At 33.4% G+C, this 17,816-nt stretch overlaps 1 protein-coding gene across 4 annotated transcripts; it reads left to right on the top strand.

Moving 5' to 3' along the window:
* Positions 1-8,603: 8,603 nt before the first annotated feature.
* On the top strand, positions 8,604-17,363 carry LOC112024618 (E3 ubiquitin-protein ligase hel2). 4 transcript variants are annotated; one of them, XM_065776412.1, is made up of 9 exons: positions 8,604-8,747; positions 8,851-8,887; positions 13,440-13,616; positions 13,951-14,253; positions 14,658-14,866; positions 14,961-15,009; positions 15,100-15,189; positions 15,304-15,366; positions 15,544-17,363. In XM_065776412.1, the coding sequence occupies exons 3-9, from the start codon at positions 13,449-13,451 to the stop codon at positions 17,119-17,121; spliced, it is 2,460 nt and encodes an 819-aa protein (XP_065632484.1). In that variant the 5' UTR covers positions 8,604-8,747; positions 8,851-8,887; positions 13,440-13,448; the 3' UTR covers positions 17,122-17,363. The 4 variants fall into 4 exon arrangements, with proteins under 4 accessions (XP_065632484.1, XP_065632483.1, XP_023913003.2 ...); XM_065776411.1 differs by having other exon boundaries at positions 8,605-8,747; positions 13,436-13,616; XM_024057235.2 differs by lacking the exons at positions 8,604-8,747; positions 8,851-8,887 and adding an exon at positions 10,031-10,141 and having other exon boundaries at positions 13,436-13,616.
* Positions 17,364-17,816: the final 453 nt, after the last annotated feature.

The raw sequence follows: 17,816 nt of genomic DNA, 5'->3' as shown, positions 1-17,816 counted from the left end.
CAAGTTAGCATATATTTAATGTTCAAAAAATATCAACAAAAGAGAGGAGAAACAAAATAACCGTTTATTAATACATTTTAAATTAATAATTTAAAAATAGAATTCAACATTCTTTTAAATAACAAAAATCATCTATAGTTGATTTTGTACTAAACTTTGCAACAATCTCCCTTTCAATCCTAATTTTCTTTAGATTAATGATACATGAATTTATAAAATTTATATAATAAAATTTGTAATACTAATGACTGTACACTACACATTAGCACCAATTTATTAACACAACTATTCAATTCTATAATACCCCACATAAAATTAAACTAATTTACTAATAAACAACCAACTAGTAAGTAGTAAGTTAAAAAAAATTAAATATTTTAAGTTAAAAATTAATAGCGAAACACACCTACCATTCCACCCCACACACTGATTAATGGCCACCCACACACCCCACTCTCACTCACTACAAGTACATTAACTTGGTTTGTAATTTGTATTCATCTATCTTTCTTCTTTTTTTGCGCATTTTTTTTTTCTTTTCAACAAAAATAGTCATATCTTTTTCACAAAAATTCAAATAGTCAATCTTAACACTCATAAAAAAATAGCTTGAATCTAAGAAGAAAAGGTAAGAAACAGCCAACACAATAACACAAATGTTGTAGTATAGTTGTTTGCCAGTTGGGTTTTATCATTTTCATGGGCCAATTTGTAACTTGTTGGGAGGAGGGGGGCCAAAAAAATTATTTTGAGCTCAATTGTTAAACTATCCATTAAATGTGTATACTATTACTATTTTTTTTAAAAAAATTGGGGCCCCCCTGCCTCTTACTAGTTTCGTGTCTGTTGTGAGTAGTAAAGTTATAGACCTATCACTTTTATTTTACCATTCACAACTTGTCATATAAGTAAGTTGTGATGAAAGTTGTGTCCCTCTCATTACTCCGAAGGACTTGTTTCTGGTCTACTACCTATTCATAAAGATTTGAACTAACGTTGAAAACCAGTAGATACTATTAAATTAAACAATAATAATTAAGTATACAAGCGGAATACTTTGTATAATTTTTTTCTAAAATATAAAATGTTGATATGATATATTGTGATTAGTAAATAATAAATATAGTACTGACTGTGAATCCAAGTGAAAGCAATCTCATTCTAATCATAACAATGTAACAACTTAAAGATTACTTAGGATGAAATCATTAGTCCAATATTTGATACGTACGTACATTCCAGCGCAGTTGGGATGTTGGCCCTTGTCTTGATATTATGGTCACCAACCATTCCCAGGGTTAATAAATGATTCCCAATGATGTAAAGTAGTTTTGTCAGTAGTTTGTAGTTGGCTCATTAAAGGGTTTGTTGAGTAGTTGTAAGGATTCATATCCCGTGCAATACCATCCTAGTTGTAAATAGTGTAGGCTCAGGGCTGGGCTAGGACTCCATTCGCCAATTACGACCAACCTAGTATTTAGGCATATACGTATCATTAAATCGTTGGCTAAAATGAGGGCTAAAAGTTCTCATATCTTGGCTAAAATGTGTCGGGGTTCATTTATGAGCTGGTATATGGTGTAATGATTAAAGAGACCTGACCTACGTTACCAGGTGGCTGCGTAATGATTAAATTCTAATACAAAGATGAGAGGCCTATAAATGGTTCTCAACTTAAGAGTGTTTAGTTTGTGTTTTTAAACAATAATTTTTAATTTTTAAATAATATTTTATATATTTTTATATTTTTTTTATTCATACGTACTTTTATAAATATTTTTAAATAATAATTTTCAATTATCAACTGATGTATTAAACGGGCTTTAACTTTTTATTTTGAGCGATAGAATACAAAGATAGGCCTTGGATAATGTGTCCTTCTGAAGCTGAACCAATGGCCTCGGACTCAGCACTCTTCATCCTTATGGTACGTTTTTTTCATGAAAACTATTCAATGTCCACATTTTGTAAAGGTAGATATCTACACTTTTATACCGAGTGCGTACGGTAGTGCGTAATAATCATTATTCAAATTGTTTCTAGACGTTTGATAACTGATAAGAAGGTTATATCCATAATGTTTTTAAAAAAGGCGTTAATAGTAAAGAATGCTTGTAATTGCTATACAAATGATGAAGACGTTTGATAAGGAGATTATATACACAATGTTTAAAAAATAAAAAGAACGCATTTTTTTTTCTTGGTTATTATTGAAGAAGACTATTTTAGTAAACATGTTCTAAGCACTCTATCTTTCCATCTAAAACAAATATATATGGTTCCTCAAAAAAAAAAATATATATATATATATATATGAGTATCTTTTATTAATATTTGAATCCTAAATATTTCTATTTTTAAAATATATATATATATATATATATATATGAGTATCTTTTATTAATATTTGAACTCTAAATGCTTCTATTTTTAAAATGTATTTTCATTTCAAAAAGGCATTAATAATAAAGAATGCTTTTAATTACTCTATAAATTATGATAAGGAATTTTTGAAGAAATAAATAAGCCCAAACGCTAGTTCATGAAATGGGTGAAAATTTCCGAGTCCAAATTTTCTGTCACACTTTTCCTGCTCTACTTTATACTCCACTAATAAATACTTGTCACGTGTTCACATAATTAATTAAATACTACTATTAATTAATAACTATAGTATTAATAAGTCAATAATGATAGTATTTAATTAATTAGGTGAACATGTTGTAAGTATTTATTGGTAAAGTATAGAGTAGAGCAAGAAAAGTGAGACAGAAGATTTGGACTCAATACTCCTCTCTTCACCTTTTCCCACGTATTTAGTCCAATATCTACTCCAATACATTTCAGCCTATTAATCATCACATTAAAAAAAATAAAAGAGTCTTTCACCTTTTTAATGTGGGATTAAATATTTAATTAACTCCATATCTTTCATATTAACTATTATATTTTTACATTTAAGTTGTCATTTTATATACATTTTAATTACACAATATTTTATGCAACAATTATTATAGAACTTACATGATTGGTTCCTGCCCACGTATTTGGTCCAATATCTACTCTAATACATTTCAGCTTATTAATCACCACATTTAAAAATAAATAAATAAAAGAGTCTCTCACCTTTTTAATGTGAGATTAAATATTTGATTAACTCCTTATCTTTCCTATTAACTACTATATTTTTACATTTAAGTTGTCATTTTTTACATTTTTTAACTACTCCTTATTTATTTATTTTTTTTCCTTCTCAAAAAAAAAAAAAGTTGTCATTTTTTATACATTTTAATTACACAATATTTTAGGTACAGTACTATAAGTACAGTTCCTTAAGATGCCTCTTTAAATTTAAGCCACGTGTCCATTAAAGTTAACTCAACAAACGGGCGTTAAAAGATAACGCGTTGTCTCCTTGCCTTGGTTTTTGGGTTTTTCCTCACTAGCCCACAATTGATGATTTTAGTTTCTTTCCACCAAGTCTCCTCCTTCAGATTTCTTGTACTAAAAAGTCTCTTCCTCCGAAGACATCAGATTCCTTTTATGTTCTCTTTAATATTTCTTTGGCTTTGTTTTTTTTTTGTCAAATCCTCTCCTCCTTTTATGGCTTACCCAGCAACAGATCGAAAGAAATAAGGAGCAAGGCCATGGACCAAAAATTCTTACCAGATTCAAGGAAATCAAGGTTCATCGTGAATCCCTACGCAACCACCATGCCCCGCTGTCTTCTTCATCTCTCTTTTAGGCTAGTTCTCTCTTAAAGCTTCTATTATGGGGTTTTCATGTGGGTGAAAACCAATCTACCTCCTCACATAGTGGCCAGAATAAATGCAAGGTGTGGTAGCGAAGGGATCTTGCCGAAAATTTGTTGAGTTTCAACCAAAATTTTTGCTTGGAACTTGTTTGTTTCTTGGGAAAATGAAGGTGAAAGCGTTTGAAGCATCTGGTTTTTATTGCAGGTTGGATTACCTTAGAGACTAAGCTCATGAGTCATGGCTCACGTGAATGACACTGATGGGTGATGGGTCTATTTAATTTCTTGATCTCTCCTTCTTCTGAATGAGTTTACTGCACTTTCTCTTCATTCAAGGTGTGATAGTAAAAGCTTGACCACTTGAGAGTGTTGGTTGAGTTATTACTTTAAAATTTAAACGCCGTTTGTTAAGTTAACTTTAGTGGACACGTGGCTTAAATTTTAAAAAATGTACTTAAAGAACAGTACCTAAAGTATTATACTCAAGTTTTGTCTTTTTATAAATATACAACAATTATTATAGAAGTTACGTGATTGGTTCAGATCATATATAGAAGTACAGCGGACTATTTTGGAAAGATAAAAGAAGAAGGTTTATGACTGCCATTTTGTTGGGTACACCCCTTGAAATGCCAAGAGTGTAATTATCCAACCTTGTAGTCATATTTTGAGGAGAAAGTATATTATGTTTCGGTAATACTAATTCAGCATCTGTTTTAATATTTTCTACTCAATAAATAAGTGACACTTGTTTCAAAAAACCACATCAGACTACCCCAATAAATTAATCACAATCTTCTATACTATCAGGAAGATAAATTAATCATTTATGGGAGTAATCTGATGTGATTTTTTGAAACAAGTGTCACTCATTTATTGGGCAGGAAATACCAAAACAAATACTGAGTTGGTATTACTAAAACATGATATATTTTCTCTATTTCGAGGGGGTACCCAAATTAAAAAAAAAAGGTTTATGATTGGTAAAGGGTTAAAACTAATTATCCAACCTATAAAAAAAATTTAATTATCCAAAAAATCTCAAAAGGAAAAGAAAAATGAAAGAGAGTGATGGGTGTTGAGGCCATAGCATTATGGTGACGTGTCTTTGTTATTTGTTGAAGGAAAAATGACTTATTATTTACTGTTAACAAATAAGTTAGGGCATGTTTGATACACTACAATAATTATTACATAGGAATAGGAATAAGTATTACAAGGAATATATCAAATTGGAATATAATAAATGTTGCTATTCATTAGCTAGTTTGGTGACAATTTAGGAATATAATTCTGAATATGCATCCACAATTTAGTAGAGTATAAAAAGAAATAATAATTAAATCATTTTTAAGTCAAATTTCCTAAAATACACTTATTTTAAGAGTGTTCAAAATAGAGTTAATAATTAACAATAAGAAAAATTTATTTTCTTTCCTTTTGAAGATGTGGCAACTAATGGTTTTTTAGGAAATTTCTTTAAAAAGTTATTATATAAGGTGAAGGAATAGATATTCAATACTTTTGATAAAGAATAGTTATTCCTCATTTTGAAGAATAACTATTCATAAGGAATAACTATTCATTATAATAAAAACATAACCAAACAATCGAATAGTTATGCCGTAGGAATATCTATTACATTACAGTATCTATTACAGTCTACCAAATGTGTCCTTAGCTTTGTGATTAAAAAAAAAAAAATTATGACTATGTGACTGAATTGTCTCCAAGACTCCAACCACAAAATCCTAACAGATTAACATATGCCTCAACACAAAGTGATTAGAGGTCTAAGAAAAAAAGAGTTTGAATTGTGGAATTATCAGTATATTGTAACTATCTCCACCATAAAAAAATAAAAATAAAAAATAAAAACTAACAGTGTTTGTTTGGTAATCCTTTGTCCTTCCTTTTAAATATAAACTAATCAATAATCTATATATTGTGGGTTTTAGTTAACTCAACTGGTAAAATTTCTGATAGTTGAATAAGAGATCTATGGTTCAATTCCTGCCTACACCAAAAATTGATTGGTGTCTTGATCTGATGATAAATAACTATCATTAGAAGTGGACTCTATAGGTTGAAACTCTCACTAAAAAAAAATCCATATATTGAATATGATTTTTATTTTTTACTATCCATTATGTTAGTTATTAATAGGTATTTACCACCGCACACCCTTGGGAGAAATTATAGAGTTTTCTGGTGAACCACGTCACTTGTCCACCATTCCACTAAAAAACTTACACTTGTTTAAAATTGTTGAGTCAGTAATTAATTTTTATTTAAAAAAATTCTAACTAACAATTTTAAACGGATGAAAGTTTTTTAGTGGATTAATGGACCACATCACTTGTCCACCATGTGGATCTTATAATTTCTCTACCTTTGGTATGATGATCACTCCACAAGTATAAGTGCTTGTAAGGTGTGAGGGGTAAGAGCCGGAGTTCAAGTCTCCAAGAGGAAACTTCACACACGTATACACTTAGATTAAGTTAGAGTATAATTTCTATCTTGTATTAAAAAAAAATTATTAATAAATATTTATTATGATTGCATTTATATATAGAACTATTTATTTTACCTTTAAAGAGAGCATGATATGGTTAAATTATTTTACTATATTTATTTCTAACGGAGAATGTAGAATAGAATTTAAATTTAATAAAAAAAATAATATGGGTGAATTATTCTGACACACTCCTACACCAAATTCTTAAGAAATTGTACCCCTCGAAATTCTCAAGAAATGATACCTCTCTTGAAATTATCAAAGCAACTGACACTGGTGCCATCTTTTTTTGAATTATTTTGGGGGCGAAGTGTAAATTACTTTGATCATTTTGGGATGAAGTGTCGCTTCTTAAAAATGAGGTAGAGCAGATTCAATTTTGCTGTATATCTCAAGGGTGTTAGTATAATTTACCCAAAATGTATATTAGAATAATAATATGTAAAATTGTAATGCCTTAAAAAAATACTCATTTGACACAATACCATGAAGTCTATATATATATATATATGAGTTAGTTTTAACTTACACTTAGTGTAACTCTAAATAATATTACACCACTCAATAATTTATTATAAAATTCATATTTGAAAATTTCACAGTTGAATTACATGTTTTATATGTTCTTAATATTCATACCAATTTTCATGCCATTTGAATGCTATATACCATATGATTTATAAACTCATATTTTTTGCATTATTTTAAAGTAGAAAAATTTGAATTTAAACAATTGATTGATAACATGATTATTAATCTTTGATTACTTTAAAATTTTGCAAGTATGGAGAATATAAAAAAATAATGTAATTTGATGGTGGATTTGTCAAAAGTCACATTTAATTAAAATATATTGAGTGATGTAATATTGATTAAAGTTACACCAGGTGTAACTTGAACCCAGCCCTCTATATATAAATTATAAAAAAAAAAACAAGGTAACTACTTAACATACATAGGATGTATGTCTAAGATGGCCTAAAAATTTTCAAAGAATGAGAATTAAAATTGGAAAGTTAAAATATCTATAATGGAATCAATATAATAGACCTAAAACAAAATTCTAGGATAAAAACATACTTTAGTTGAACCAACTGAGGTTTCCTCATTTTTTAAAATATTATGATTCCTCTTTCTCTCCACTAGAGTTTTCAATGGATTGGGTTTAGTTGGATTCTTCATCAACGGATTGGGTTGTTAACTGACGAAGCGTGGGAATTTTGCTGGTTGGATAAGTCAAAAACTTCAGTCTCCTCATCAATGGTGGCATCATGGTGGCGATCTTGAGATCTATGTTGAATTTGGCAAAGTTTGAATGACAAAGAGCAATATAGAGCAAAGAATGGTGGAGGCATTGTAAGGGTTCAAAATTGTTCAAATGAGTTGGTCAAGCTCAAATTTTATTGCTTATACACACATTTTTATGAAAAAAATTTATTACATATTGAATTTAGGGTCTTAGTAGTTTTGAATGGATCTAGTCACACAACTTGTTCTACAACTTATTGAAGTTATAAGCTATGAGTGATGGAAATAAAAATGACGTCAATAGTATATTTGTGTAAAAGTAATAGTGCACCACTCATAACTTTCCATAAGAAAAAATTGTGAAAATAATTGTGTGTACAAAAGTTAATTATTTTTTATGATACATATTCTCATATTTTATTGCTTATACACAATAATTTTCTTATATTTCATCATTTCATATCCACAATTCCACATCAATATGCATTTCTAAAGCACAAATCCGTCCATTAATTTATATCATTATAAAAACAAAGTTTAAGCAAAAAAATTACCCTATCTAACTTTGATATATTTTAAATTCAACCATTTATTTCATTTATTATTTTTAGTTGTTTAACTTAAATATCCTTTCAATTTAATCATTCCATCTAGATTCATTCAATCTCATCATTAGTATGAGTATTTTCAGTTTTCAAAATAATGTCATTTTAGTGAAGTTAACTACATGGATTGAACAAAAAGATTACATTATAAACGAGTTGAAATTACTTATCACAAAAAAAAAAAAAAAAAAAAAAGTGAAAACTAAAGAATTAAAACTAAGAAAAAAACTTAAAAAAAATTCGAAAACAAGTCAAAGTTAGATGATGTAATTTTCAATTTTACAACAATTTTTTTTTTCATAATTCTCTCTCTAAAAGAAAAGTCATTGACACTAAAAATTGCAATCCAAAACGATTCTCTTAATCTCTTAAAATTAAAAATATTTCGATCCAAAAAAAGCGTAGGAAAATCTAAAGAGTTTTCCAATTTCTCAAAGTAAGAAACGACGTCACTTTGTCACTTTCCCTTTGACAAAGATAAGTTCACAGTGACTCCGTCTGTGACAGTCCCCATCATCAAATTGGTTTCTTTCGGTTTCAGGGGAAAAACACAAAGCAAACTGAAAAACAGGCCCCGAGAAACACAGTGCCCGGAGACAAAATTCTCCCCCTTTTTATTGTTAGTCAGAATCATAAAACCATTTTTCTCAATAAAAGATTTGATTTGCATTTCATTCACTATTGTATTTCTCTCTAACAGAGCCCTCTTCTCTCTCTTGCAGATCTGTTCTTAGTTCTTACTAATCAAAAGTCCCTCAGGTTCTCTCTAAGACTCTATCTCTGTCTATAGATGTGTGTGCGTGTGTGTAAATGAAATGAAAGTTTTGATCTTTTTGGGTTTTTTGTGTATATGTGTATGAAAGAATTTCTGGGTTATGGTTGTGGTGGCTCTGTTTATTCAATTTAGTTGGGTAAAAGGTGTGGTGGGTTGGTTAATTTTTGTGGGTTTTGCATGAAAGTATGAAGGGTTTAGTTTGCTTTTTGTTTGACTTTATTTGCATTTGTGAGTAGTTGATGTAAAATCTTGGCAAGTAGAGCATGGTAAAGTGCGTGTGATATGCATTTAGGAGTGAAAACAGTGGTAATGAGTTTGCTGTGGATGAAATTAGAGACGTTGTGATGCAAAGACTTGAACTTTGGAGCTATATGAGGATTATCAAAAGTGGGTTGATGAAGTTTATGTATTTTATGGCTGTTTGTGCTAAGTAGTAATAGAAACTAAAAATCAGCTACAGCAGTACAATTTGCCAGAAGATAAGAGCTAAAGAAATAGAAACCAAAAAATCAGCTACAGCAGTACAATTTGTACACCCCCAAATACGAGCCCAAAGAAACAAAGTACGAAAAAGTAATCATTTTATATGTTCCAAAGTTTGCACCTTGTCTTCAAAAATGCGAGCATTACGTTCCTGCCAGACTAACCACATTAAATATGCCAGGACCATGTCCAAATGATTGAAAGATGTTTTCCAAACCAGTTTCTCCAAATAAAGAAAAAGATTTCACTGATCTTGGCATGACCCATTGAATACCAAACACTGCAAAAACTTCACACCATAAGCGTGAGAGAACTTACAATGAAGAAGAAGGTGGTCCATTGATTCCCCATCACAACAACACAAGCAATACCTATTAACCAAAAACTGTCTTTTTAATAAGGTTGTCAATGGTGAGTATCCCATCATTAGCTGCTGTCCATAAGAAGAAAGACACCCGTTTAGGCACCTTAGTACGCCATATACACTCCCAAGGAAAGGCATCGGTAGTAGGACTAGATAATAGCTTATAAAAAGAGCGCACATCAAAAACACCAGATGTGTCAATCTCCAGACCAACTGATCATCCCCCTCACCCCTAGCATAGAGGAATAAATAAAGTCAAAGAATGAGTAGATAGTNTTCTCAATAAAAGATTTGATTTGCATTTCATTCACTATTGTATTTCTCTCTAACAGAGCCCTCTTCTCTCTCTTGCAGATCTGTTCTTAGTTCTTACTAATCAAAAGTCCCTCAGGTTCTCTCTAAGACTCTATCTCTGTCTATAGATGTGTGTGCGTGTGTGTAAATGGAATGAAAGTTTTGATCTTTTTGGGTTTTTTGTGTATATGTGTATGAAAGAATTTCTGGGTTATGGTTGTGGTGGCTCTGTTTATTCAATTTAGTTGGGTAAAAGGTGTGGTGGGTTGGTTAATTTTTGTGGGTTTTGCATGAAAGTATGAAGGGTTTAGTTTGCTTTTTGTTTGACTTTATTTGCATTTGTGAGTAGTTGATGTAAAATCTTGGCAAATAGAGCATGGTAAAGTGCGTGTGATATGCATTTAGGAGTGAAAACAGTGGAATGAGTTTGCTGTGGATGAAATTAGAGACTTGTGATGCAAAGACTTGAACTTTGGAGCTATATGAGGATTACAAAAGTGGGTTGATGAAGTTTATGTATTTTATGGCTGTTTGTGCTAAGTAGTAATAGAAACTAAAAAATCAGCTACAGCAGTACAATTTGTACACCCCCAAATACGAGCCCAAAGAAACAAAGTACAAAAAGTAATCATTTTATATGTTCCAAAGTTTGCGCATTGTCTTCAAAAATGCGAGGATTACTTCCTGCCAGACTAACCACATTAAAATGCAGGACCATGTCCAAATGATTGAAAGATGTTTTCCAAACCAGTTTCTCCAAATAAAGAAAAAGATTTCACTGACTTGGCATGACCCATTGAATACCAAACACTGCAAAAACTTCACACCATAAGCGTGAGAGAACTTACAATGAAGAAGAAGGTGGTCCATTGATTCCCCATCACAACAAAACAAGCAAACCTATTAACCAAAAATTGCCTTTTTTAATAAGGTTGTCAATGGTGAGTATCCCATCATTAGCTGCTGTCATAAGAAGAAAGACACCCTTTAGGCACCTTAGTACGCCATATACACTCCCAAGGAAAGGCATCGGTAGTAGGACTAGATAATAGCTTATAAAAAGAGCGCACATCAAAAACACCAGATGTAGTCAATCTCCAGACCAACTGATCATCCCCCTCACCCCTCAGCATAGAGGAATAAATAAAGTCAAAGAATGAGTAGATAGTGGCTGCCTGCCAATCCTGAGGACCATGACGAAACAATAAATTCCAGCTCCTACCTCCTCCTAAATTTGTTACAACCAAGTCAGAGACCCATGCTTCTTTAGAAACAGAGCAATCATACATGGAAGGGAAGAGTTCCTTCAAAGGAGTAGGCCCACACCATGGGTCATGCCAAAAACTAACACAGCTACCCTCCCCCACATTAAACAAAATCTGGCTAAAGAACTTCTCTAATCCTTCTTTAATACTCCTCCATATCCCACACCTGTGAGCTCCTCTTACCCCTCTAGTGCACCAGCCTTCTCTTGTCTCTCCATATTTGTCTGCTATAACCTGACGCCTTAATCTATGGTTTTCTTTCCCAAACCGCCACAACCACTTCCCAAGCAAAGCCTTGTTAAACAGCCCAATTCTCTGGATTCCCAAACCACCACATTCAACTGGCAAGCATACCTTATCCCAAGCAACTAAAGGATATTTAAAAACATCCTCTGAGGCCCCCCATAGGAAATTCCTTTGAATTCTTTCAATTCTTGCAGCCACAGCCCGAGGGATAGTACACAACGATAAAAAGTAGGTGGGAAGACTCGATAGGGTACTTTTTAACAAAATAAGCCTACCTCCTTTGGACAGATACAATCTTTTCCATCCAGCCAGCCATTTCTCCATCTTTTCAATAATAGGATTCCAAATTGATGCATCCTTATAGTGTGCCCCAAGAGGCATGCCCAAATATCTCATAGGCAGAGTGCCCACCTTGCAGCAAAGGATACGAGCCAAACCATTCAAATCCCCAACATCGCCAATAGGAACAATCTCACTTTTGCCTACATTAACTTTCAGGCCTGTAATAGCTTCAAAGAAAATCAGCACCATCACAAAACAATATAGTATCATCAGCAAAAAGAAGGTGTTTGGTATGAATGATACATTGTCAGCAGAATCAAAATTTAATAAATGTGAGACATATCAGCAAAAAATAACTACCCACTAAGACGTGTTAGTGGGTAGTTATTTTTGTACACGTCTCTTGTTTATGGGATTTTGATATGGATGACGTGGTATTATTTGATACAAAATACCTTTTCCTCTAGAACAACCCATTGCAGAAAATCTGAAAATTTCGAAATTGCCCATATTCTAGTAAAACTATTAAGACCGAACCAAAAACTTTATAACCTTAAAAAAAAAAAAAAAAAAAAAACCTTAGTACCAAGACTTGATAATAACTAAAGTAACCAATGATAAGTGTCAAGAAAGTCCCACATCAAAACTAGACCACAAATCTTGAATCTTTTGGTATTAAATCTTGTTTTTCCTTAAACTCTTTCTTGTCCACATCAATGTGTTAAGAACATAGAGAACATGTAACACAACTATGGGATTTTCAAAATATTACTTCAATAAAATTTTTTTAGATGGTGTAAAAGTAAGGAAGAATTATGCTAGGTGTAACATGATTTGACCCTATCTATGTACATATACGCTCGTGCATACAGATGCTCATGTACAGATCCAGTCAAGAAGCACATTTTTTGGATGTTCATTATTCAATGTCTATTGTTTTTGTGGGTTAACATGCTTTGTTGCTATAATAGGTTTGAAAGGTCATACATAGTTCTTGGGCTGATTTTGGTGTTTGATGTAGAGCTCCCTGCAAGTAGTAATTGGTTTTTGAGGTCTAATTTGCATTATCAAGGTTCTTGGTGTTGATTGTGATAATTAATGTGTATTGATATCACAAATGCAGAGTGGTGTAAAATTCACTGTTATTAGTTATTAAATTCCTTATGGTTTGAGATCTATGAGATGATTGTATTTACTGGTGATGGGAGCTTATGAGTTTTGAAGTTTTAAGTCTTCTTTTTCTTTAGTCATTTCACTGATTGAAATAAATCTTCAAGGAGCCATGTATTCACTGGTCTTTGATAGGTAAACTTTTGTTCATTATTAGTGCTCAGTAATAAGAATATAATTCACATGAGTATATGATGGAGTGGCCAGACTACAAATGAAGGCCCATCATAAACAACTTTTAATCTGTCAACCTTATTGGCATTGGCCTTGGTCATGATCTGAACATGAATGAGTCCTTAGTGGGAACCATTGCAAATTAAGGGAAAAAAGCATATTGTATATCTATTTGGTTACTTGGTTACGGTCAGAATGTAAATGGGTGATCAGAGCATAAAATCACTTTTCTCGTATCATTTTTTTCCATTTAGGAAGAGATATACCATGGACGATAGCTGCGTTGTCTGTGCTGAGACACTTTTGTGGGTTGCATATGGATCATGTGGCCATCGGGAGGTCTGCTCCACCTGTGTCATTCGTCTCCGTTTCATCTGTGATGATCGTCGTTGCTGCCTTTGCAAGTCCGAATCAAATATCATCTTTGTCACTAAGGTTAGCATTTTTCAGTAAGATCTTTAACGTACATACATGATTGCTGTGCTTGGTTATGGGAGAATTGGCAACTCTGATGAATTAGAAAGTTTTCTTCTAGACTTATATGTTTCATCCTTGTTGGATCCAACCGAGATCTGTTGTTATATGGTAACTTCTCCACAATTAATTCCATTCGTCTATCTTCTGCTTGCAGACACTGCTAAGAAAGAGAAAAAGACCAATTTTCACACTTCACTGAGTTGTAGCTGCCATTTTTGATGAGTTATTGCATGATTTATTTTTTATATACTTATTGGTTGTAATGTTTGTTCATTACTTCCCTTTTTTCCAGGCTTTAGGAGATTATACAAGGATGATTAATGACTTTTCAGTTTTTCCAGCTGATCCAACAGAGGGTCAAGTTGGACAATATTGGTATCATGAAGGAACACAAGCGTATTTTGATGATATGGATCACTACAAGATGATAAAGGCCATGTGCAGACTATCATGCATTGTTTGTGATAAGAAAAATGAACAAAGGAATGAAGGGTCAAAGAGGAGAGCAGGGTTCAAGAACATTGAGCAGCTGAGAGGCCATTTGTTCCACCAACATAGGCTGTTCATGTGCAGTCTATGTTTGGAAGGTAGGAAGGTGAGATATGTTTGCATGAAATAAACATTGATGAATTATTATTAGTATTTGTCAAACATGACATGGTAATATAATGAGTTGCATATAAAGTATTTACAATGTGGCTTCTGGATTTGGTTTTATCTTTTTCTCTTTTAGTTGAATACTCACTGTATAACTGGTTTGTGAAAGGACACAAGGGAGTTGCTTGTAGAATTCCACATCTTAAATTTTTATGCAGATTTTTGAGTTCTAACCTTAGCACCCTCTTCTCTTCCATCTTTTGGGTTTTGGTACCTTATAAATTTTCTGTAGAAATTTGTTGTTACTATCTTGCTGAAATTCTTCTCTTTTTTTAGAAGCATGAACGTTGTACGTGACCTTGCACTACAATGTTACTGACTTCACTTTGAATTGTGTACCAGATATTTATCAGTGAGCAAAAGTTATATGAAAAGTCACAATTAAATCAGCATATAAAGACGGGGGATTCAGAGGTTGATGGCACTGAAAGTGAAAGAGGTGGATTTATGGGACATCCTATCTGTGAATTTTGCCAAAATCCATTCTATGGAGATAATGAGCTGTACTTGCATATGTCCACTGAACATTATACTTGCCATATATGCCAAAGGTAAATGATGCTTTTGTTTACGAGAGGGTTGTAACTTCCTTGAAGTTTAAGCAAACATACAGACCATGGATCCAATTTACCTTGTTCATTGCAGGCGGCATCCGGGACAATATGAGTACTACAAGAATTATGATGACTTGGAGGCCAGTTGTTTTCTGTGTTCTTACATGTATTCATTTCAGTGAATAGTCATATTTGAAATTTATGTTGAAATCAAGAGTATAATCTTGCAGATCCATTTTCGTCAAGACCATCATTTATGTGAGAATGAAGCCTGCATTGCCAAAAAATTTGTTGTTTTCACAAACGAATCTGAACTCAAGGTGACATCTTTGTTGGCCTAAATATGCTCTACATTCTCTTTTTGTTTTGAGTATGTTTCCGCTTGTTATTTTTTTGGTAGATTCTATTGTCTCACTTAAATCCAATATCTATAGAGGCATAATGCCATGGAGCATGGAGGGCACATGTCTCGCTGCAAGAGGAATGCCGCTCTTCAGGTTTGTATGCATTTTTTAAATTCCTTTTGTAGTCTTGTCTGTTATCTTTCCACCGTCTGCTGCAATCTGGACAATTTGTAGACCTGTTTGGTGTAAAAATGTTTCCACTTTCTGTTGTTAATCCTTCTTCTCTTGGGCATATGGGTGTCTCTACTGTTTCTTCTTATTTATGTCCAGATACAAACAAGCTTCCAGTACCGACGAAATGAGCAAGATCGTCAAGGTAGAGGATGTGTCTCTCATTTGGATTTGTCAGACAATCGACTTTCTTTGGCCATTCAAGCTAGTCTTGAGACAGCCAATACAGAACATCATCATCATGCTTCATCAAGTACCCAAGCAGTTTCCAATCACCAAGCAAGGGATACTGCATCAATCACAAATGCGTTTGAATCATTAGCTACCAGAGAATCTGAGACACCTTCAAGACAAAGCCATGCTTCAGCACAAAATACGAGGGCAACACTGGAAGAATCATCCTTTCCTCCGCTACCTGTGGCTTCAAGGAGAAGTCGACAGAAATTTAGAAATCATTCAGAAGGGAACACTATGGCTGCTTGCCTTCGTCGCCGGAACAATGGAACTGTAACTGTTCTTCATTCTTCTCAAGCTTGGCCAGCAGCAAGTCATTTAACTAGCTCATCAACCAGTAGCTCATTATCTAATCTTCCTAATTCTTCCCAGAGGAAGCCTGTGAAGGTTAATGAGTCTTCATCATCTAGTTATACAAGCCCTGCTCAGTCTGGACTAGCCACAGCTCATCTACTTGCATCGTCTAATTTTGCTTGTTCGCCAAGGATTTCAGGTAGCACCAATCAGGTTGGCCACTCTGTTTCGAATCCAAACTTTGTAGATAGACGGCCTTTTGATATTTCTCTCTCTAGTTTTCCTCCGGTTTCTTCCTCTCAAACTAATAAGGCACCCTCAAGTAGCCACCCACTGCCAAAGGTGGAAGATGTTCAAAATGCTAACAAGAATCTGGTGGAGAAAATTCGTGCTGCTTTAGAATTTGATGAGAACAAATTTGCTGCATTCAGAGAAATATCCACAGAGTATCGCCAGGGCATAATTGATGCAGGGGAATATCTTGCCTATGTTTTTCAGTTTGGTCTGTCACATCTTGTCCTTGAGCTAGCAAGACTCTGTCCTGATCCTCGGAAGCAAAAAGAGCTTGTTGAGACTTACAATTTTAACATGACTGTTGGTTCATCTGAAAACATTTCAAGTAGCAATGGTGGTCGGTCCAAAAACAAAAAAAGTTCCAAAAAAGGTAAGGAGAAGTGTGAAGCAAATGGGTTCCATAGTTCAAAGGATGCGAGTTTCCAATCAAATTATAAGCCTTCTGAAGATGAGGTGGAGGTCTTATCAAAAGATGGGTATCGGTCTACCAAAGGCAAATTAAAAGCTTCTGTGGATGATGAACTGTCCAACTTAATTTCTACCCATCACTCAAGAATGGAGCCAAAATCCGAAAATGGTTCTCATTTAGCGGGTGGTGGATCAACAAAAAATGTGGAGACTGGGGGAGTTGGAAATAAGCCAAAGAAAAAAATTTCTAAGTTCCTTAGAAACCGTCTAGGTAATGATGCCACAGAACTTTTAGATCTTGGTGATTCTGATCCTGGTCCTGGTCAGACTGAAGAAAAATCAGATGGAGGTAAGGAGCCGCCCGGAGGATGGCCAGTTCGTGGAGTTTGGCAAAATGGTGGAGGGCAGAGACTTGTGTCAATTACCCAGAGAGACCCCAGAAAGTGATGAATTTTCTGTTTAATCCAAATGGAGAAGTACTAGTTTTTAGGCATAGGATAGCTGGCACCTTAGACACAAGAATGCTACCATTTTTATTTTTATTTTTAAATATAATTTCTCCTTGTGTTTCCAACTTGGTCTGTATATTTTGTGCAGCACTGGCAGGATTTTTCTATTTGTTAATGGACTTGTGATGCCAGATTAGAAGAGGGAAATTGCCTTGAACAAGGAGGTGTCCCTTTGGTACAGTTTTTTGTTGAAAGCTTATCTGCTGAAAGTTGGTTGAAAGCATAATTTTACCTAGAGAAGGTGATTCTTTAAAATCTGTACATAAGCTAAAAAGCTAAAAGAAGTTGGCCAACTTAAACGTGACCTGGGTCTTTTTTGTTACGGCGTACATAATTCATTGTTGATTAGAGTCTATCTCCTCAGAACTTGAGGCTTGTGTTTTTGTTTCTGGTTTTGTTTCATAAAAGAAGTTGCCCTTTAAATTTCAGCACGTATCTGTATAGCTGCTTGTGATAGATGAAAATGTCATGGTTGTTCTTAAGCTGGGAATATATGGAACTAAAAAGACCTCTATATTTTCCTCAAATCACCTTTGTTGTAGCCATTGTGCCAAGAAAGTCAATGGTTATGATTACCTTATTAGTGTTGATCATTTTATCATCAGTAACAAGAGGTAATAGGCTTTTCTGACT

Source organism: Quercus suber, unplaced genomic scaffold (genome assembly GCF_002906115.3).
Source record: "Quercus suber isolate HL8 unplaced genomic scaffold, Cork oak 2.0 scaffold_132, whole genome shotgun sequence".
Taxonomy (NCBI): Eukaryota; Viridiplantae; Streptophyta; class Magnoliopsida; order Fagales; family Fagaceae; genus Quercus; species Quercus suber.
This window is presented reverse-complemented; position numbering and strand designations above follow the sequence as displayed.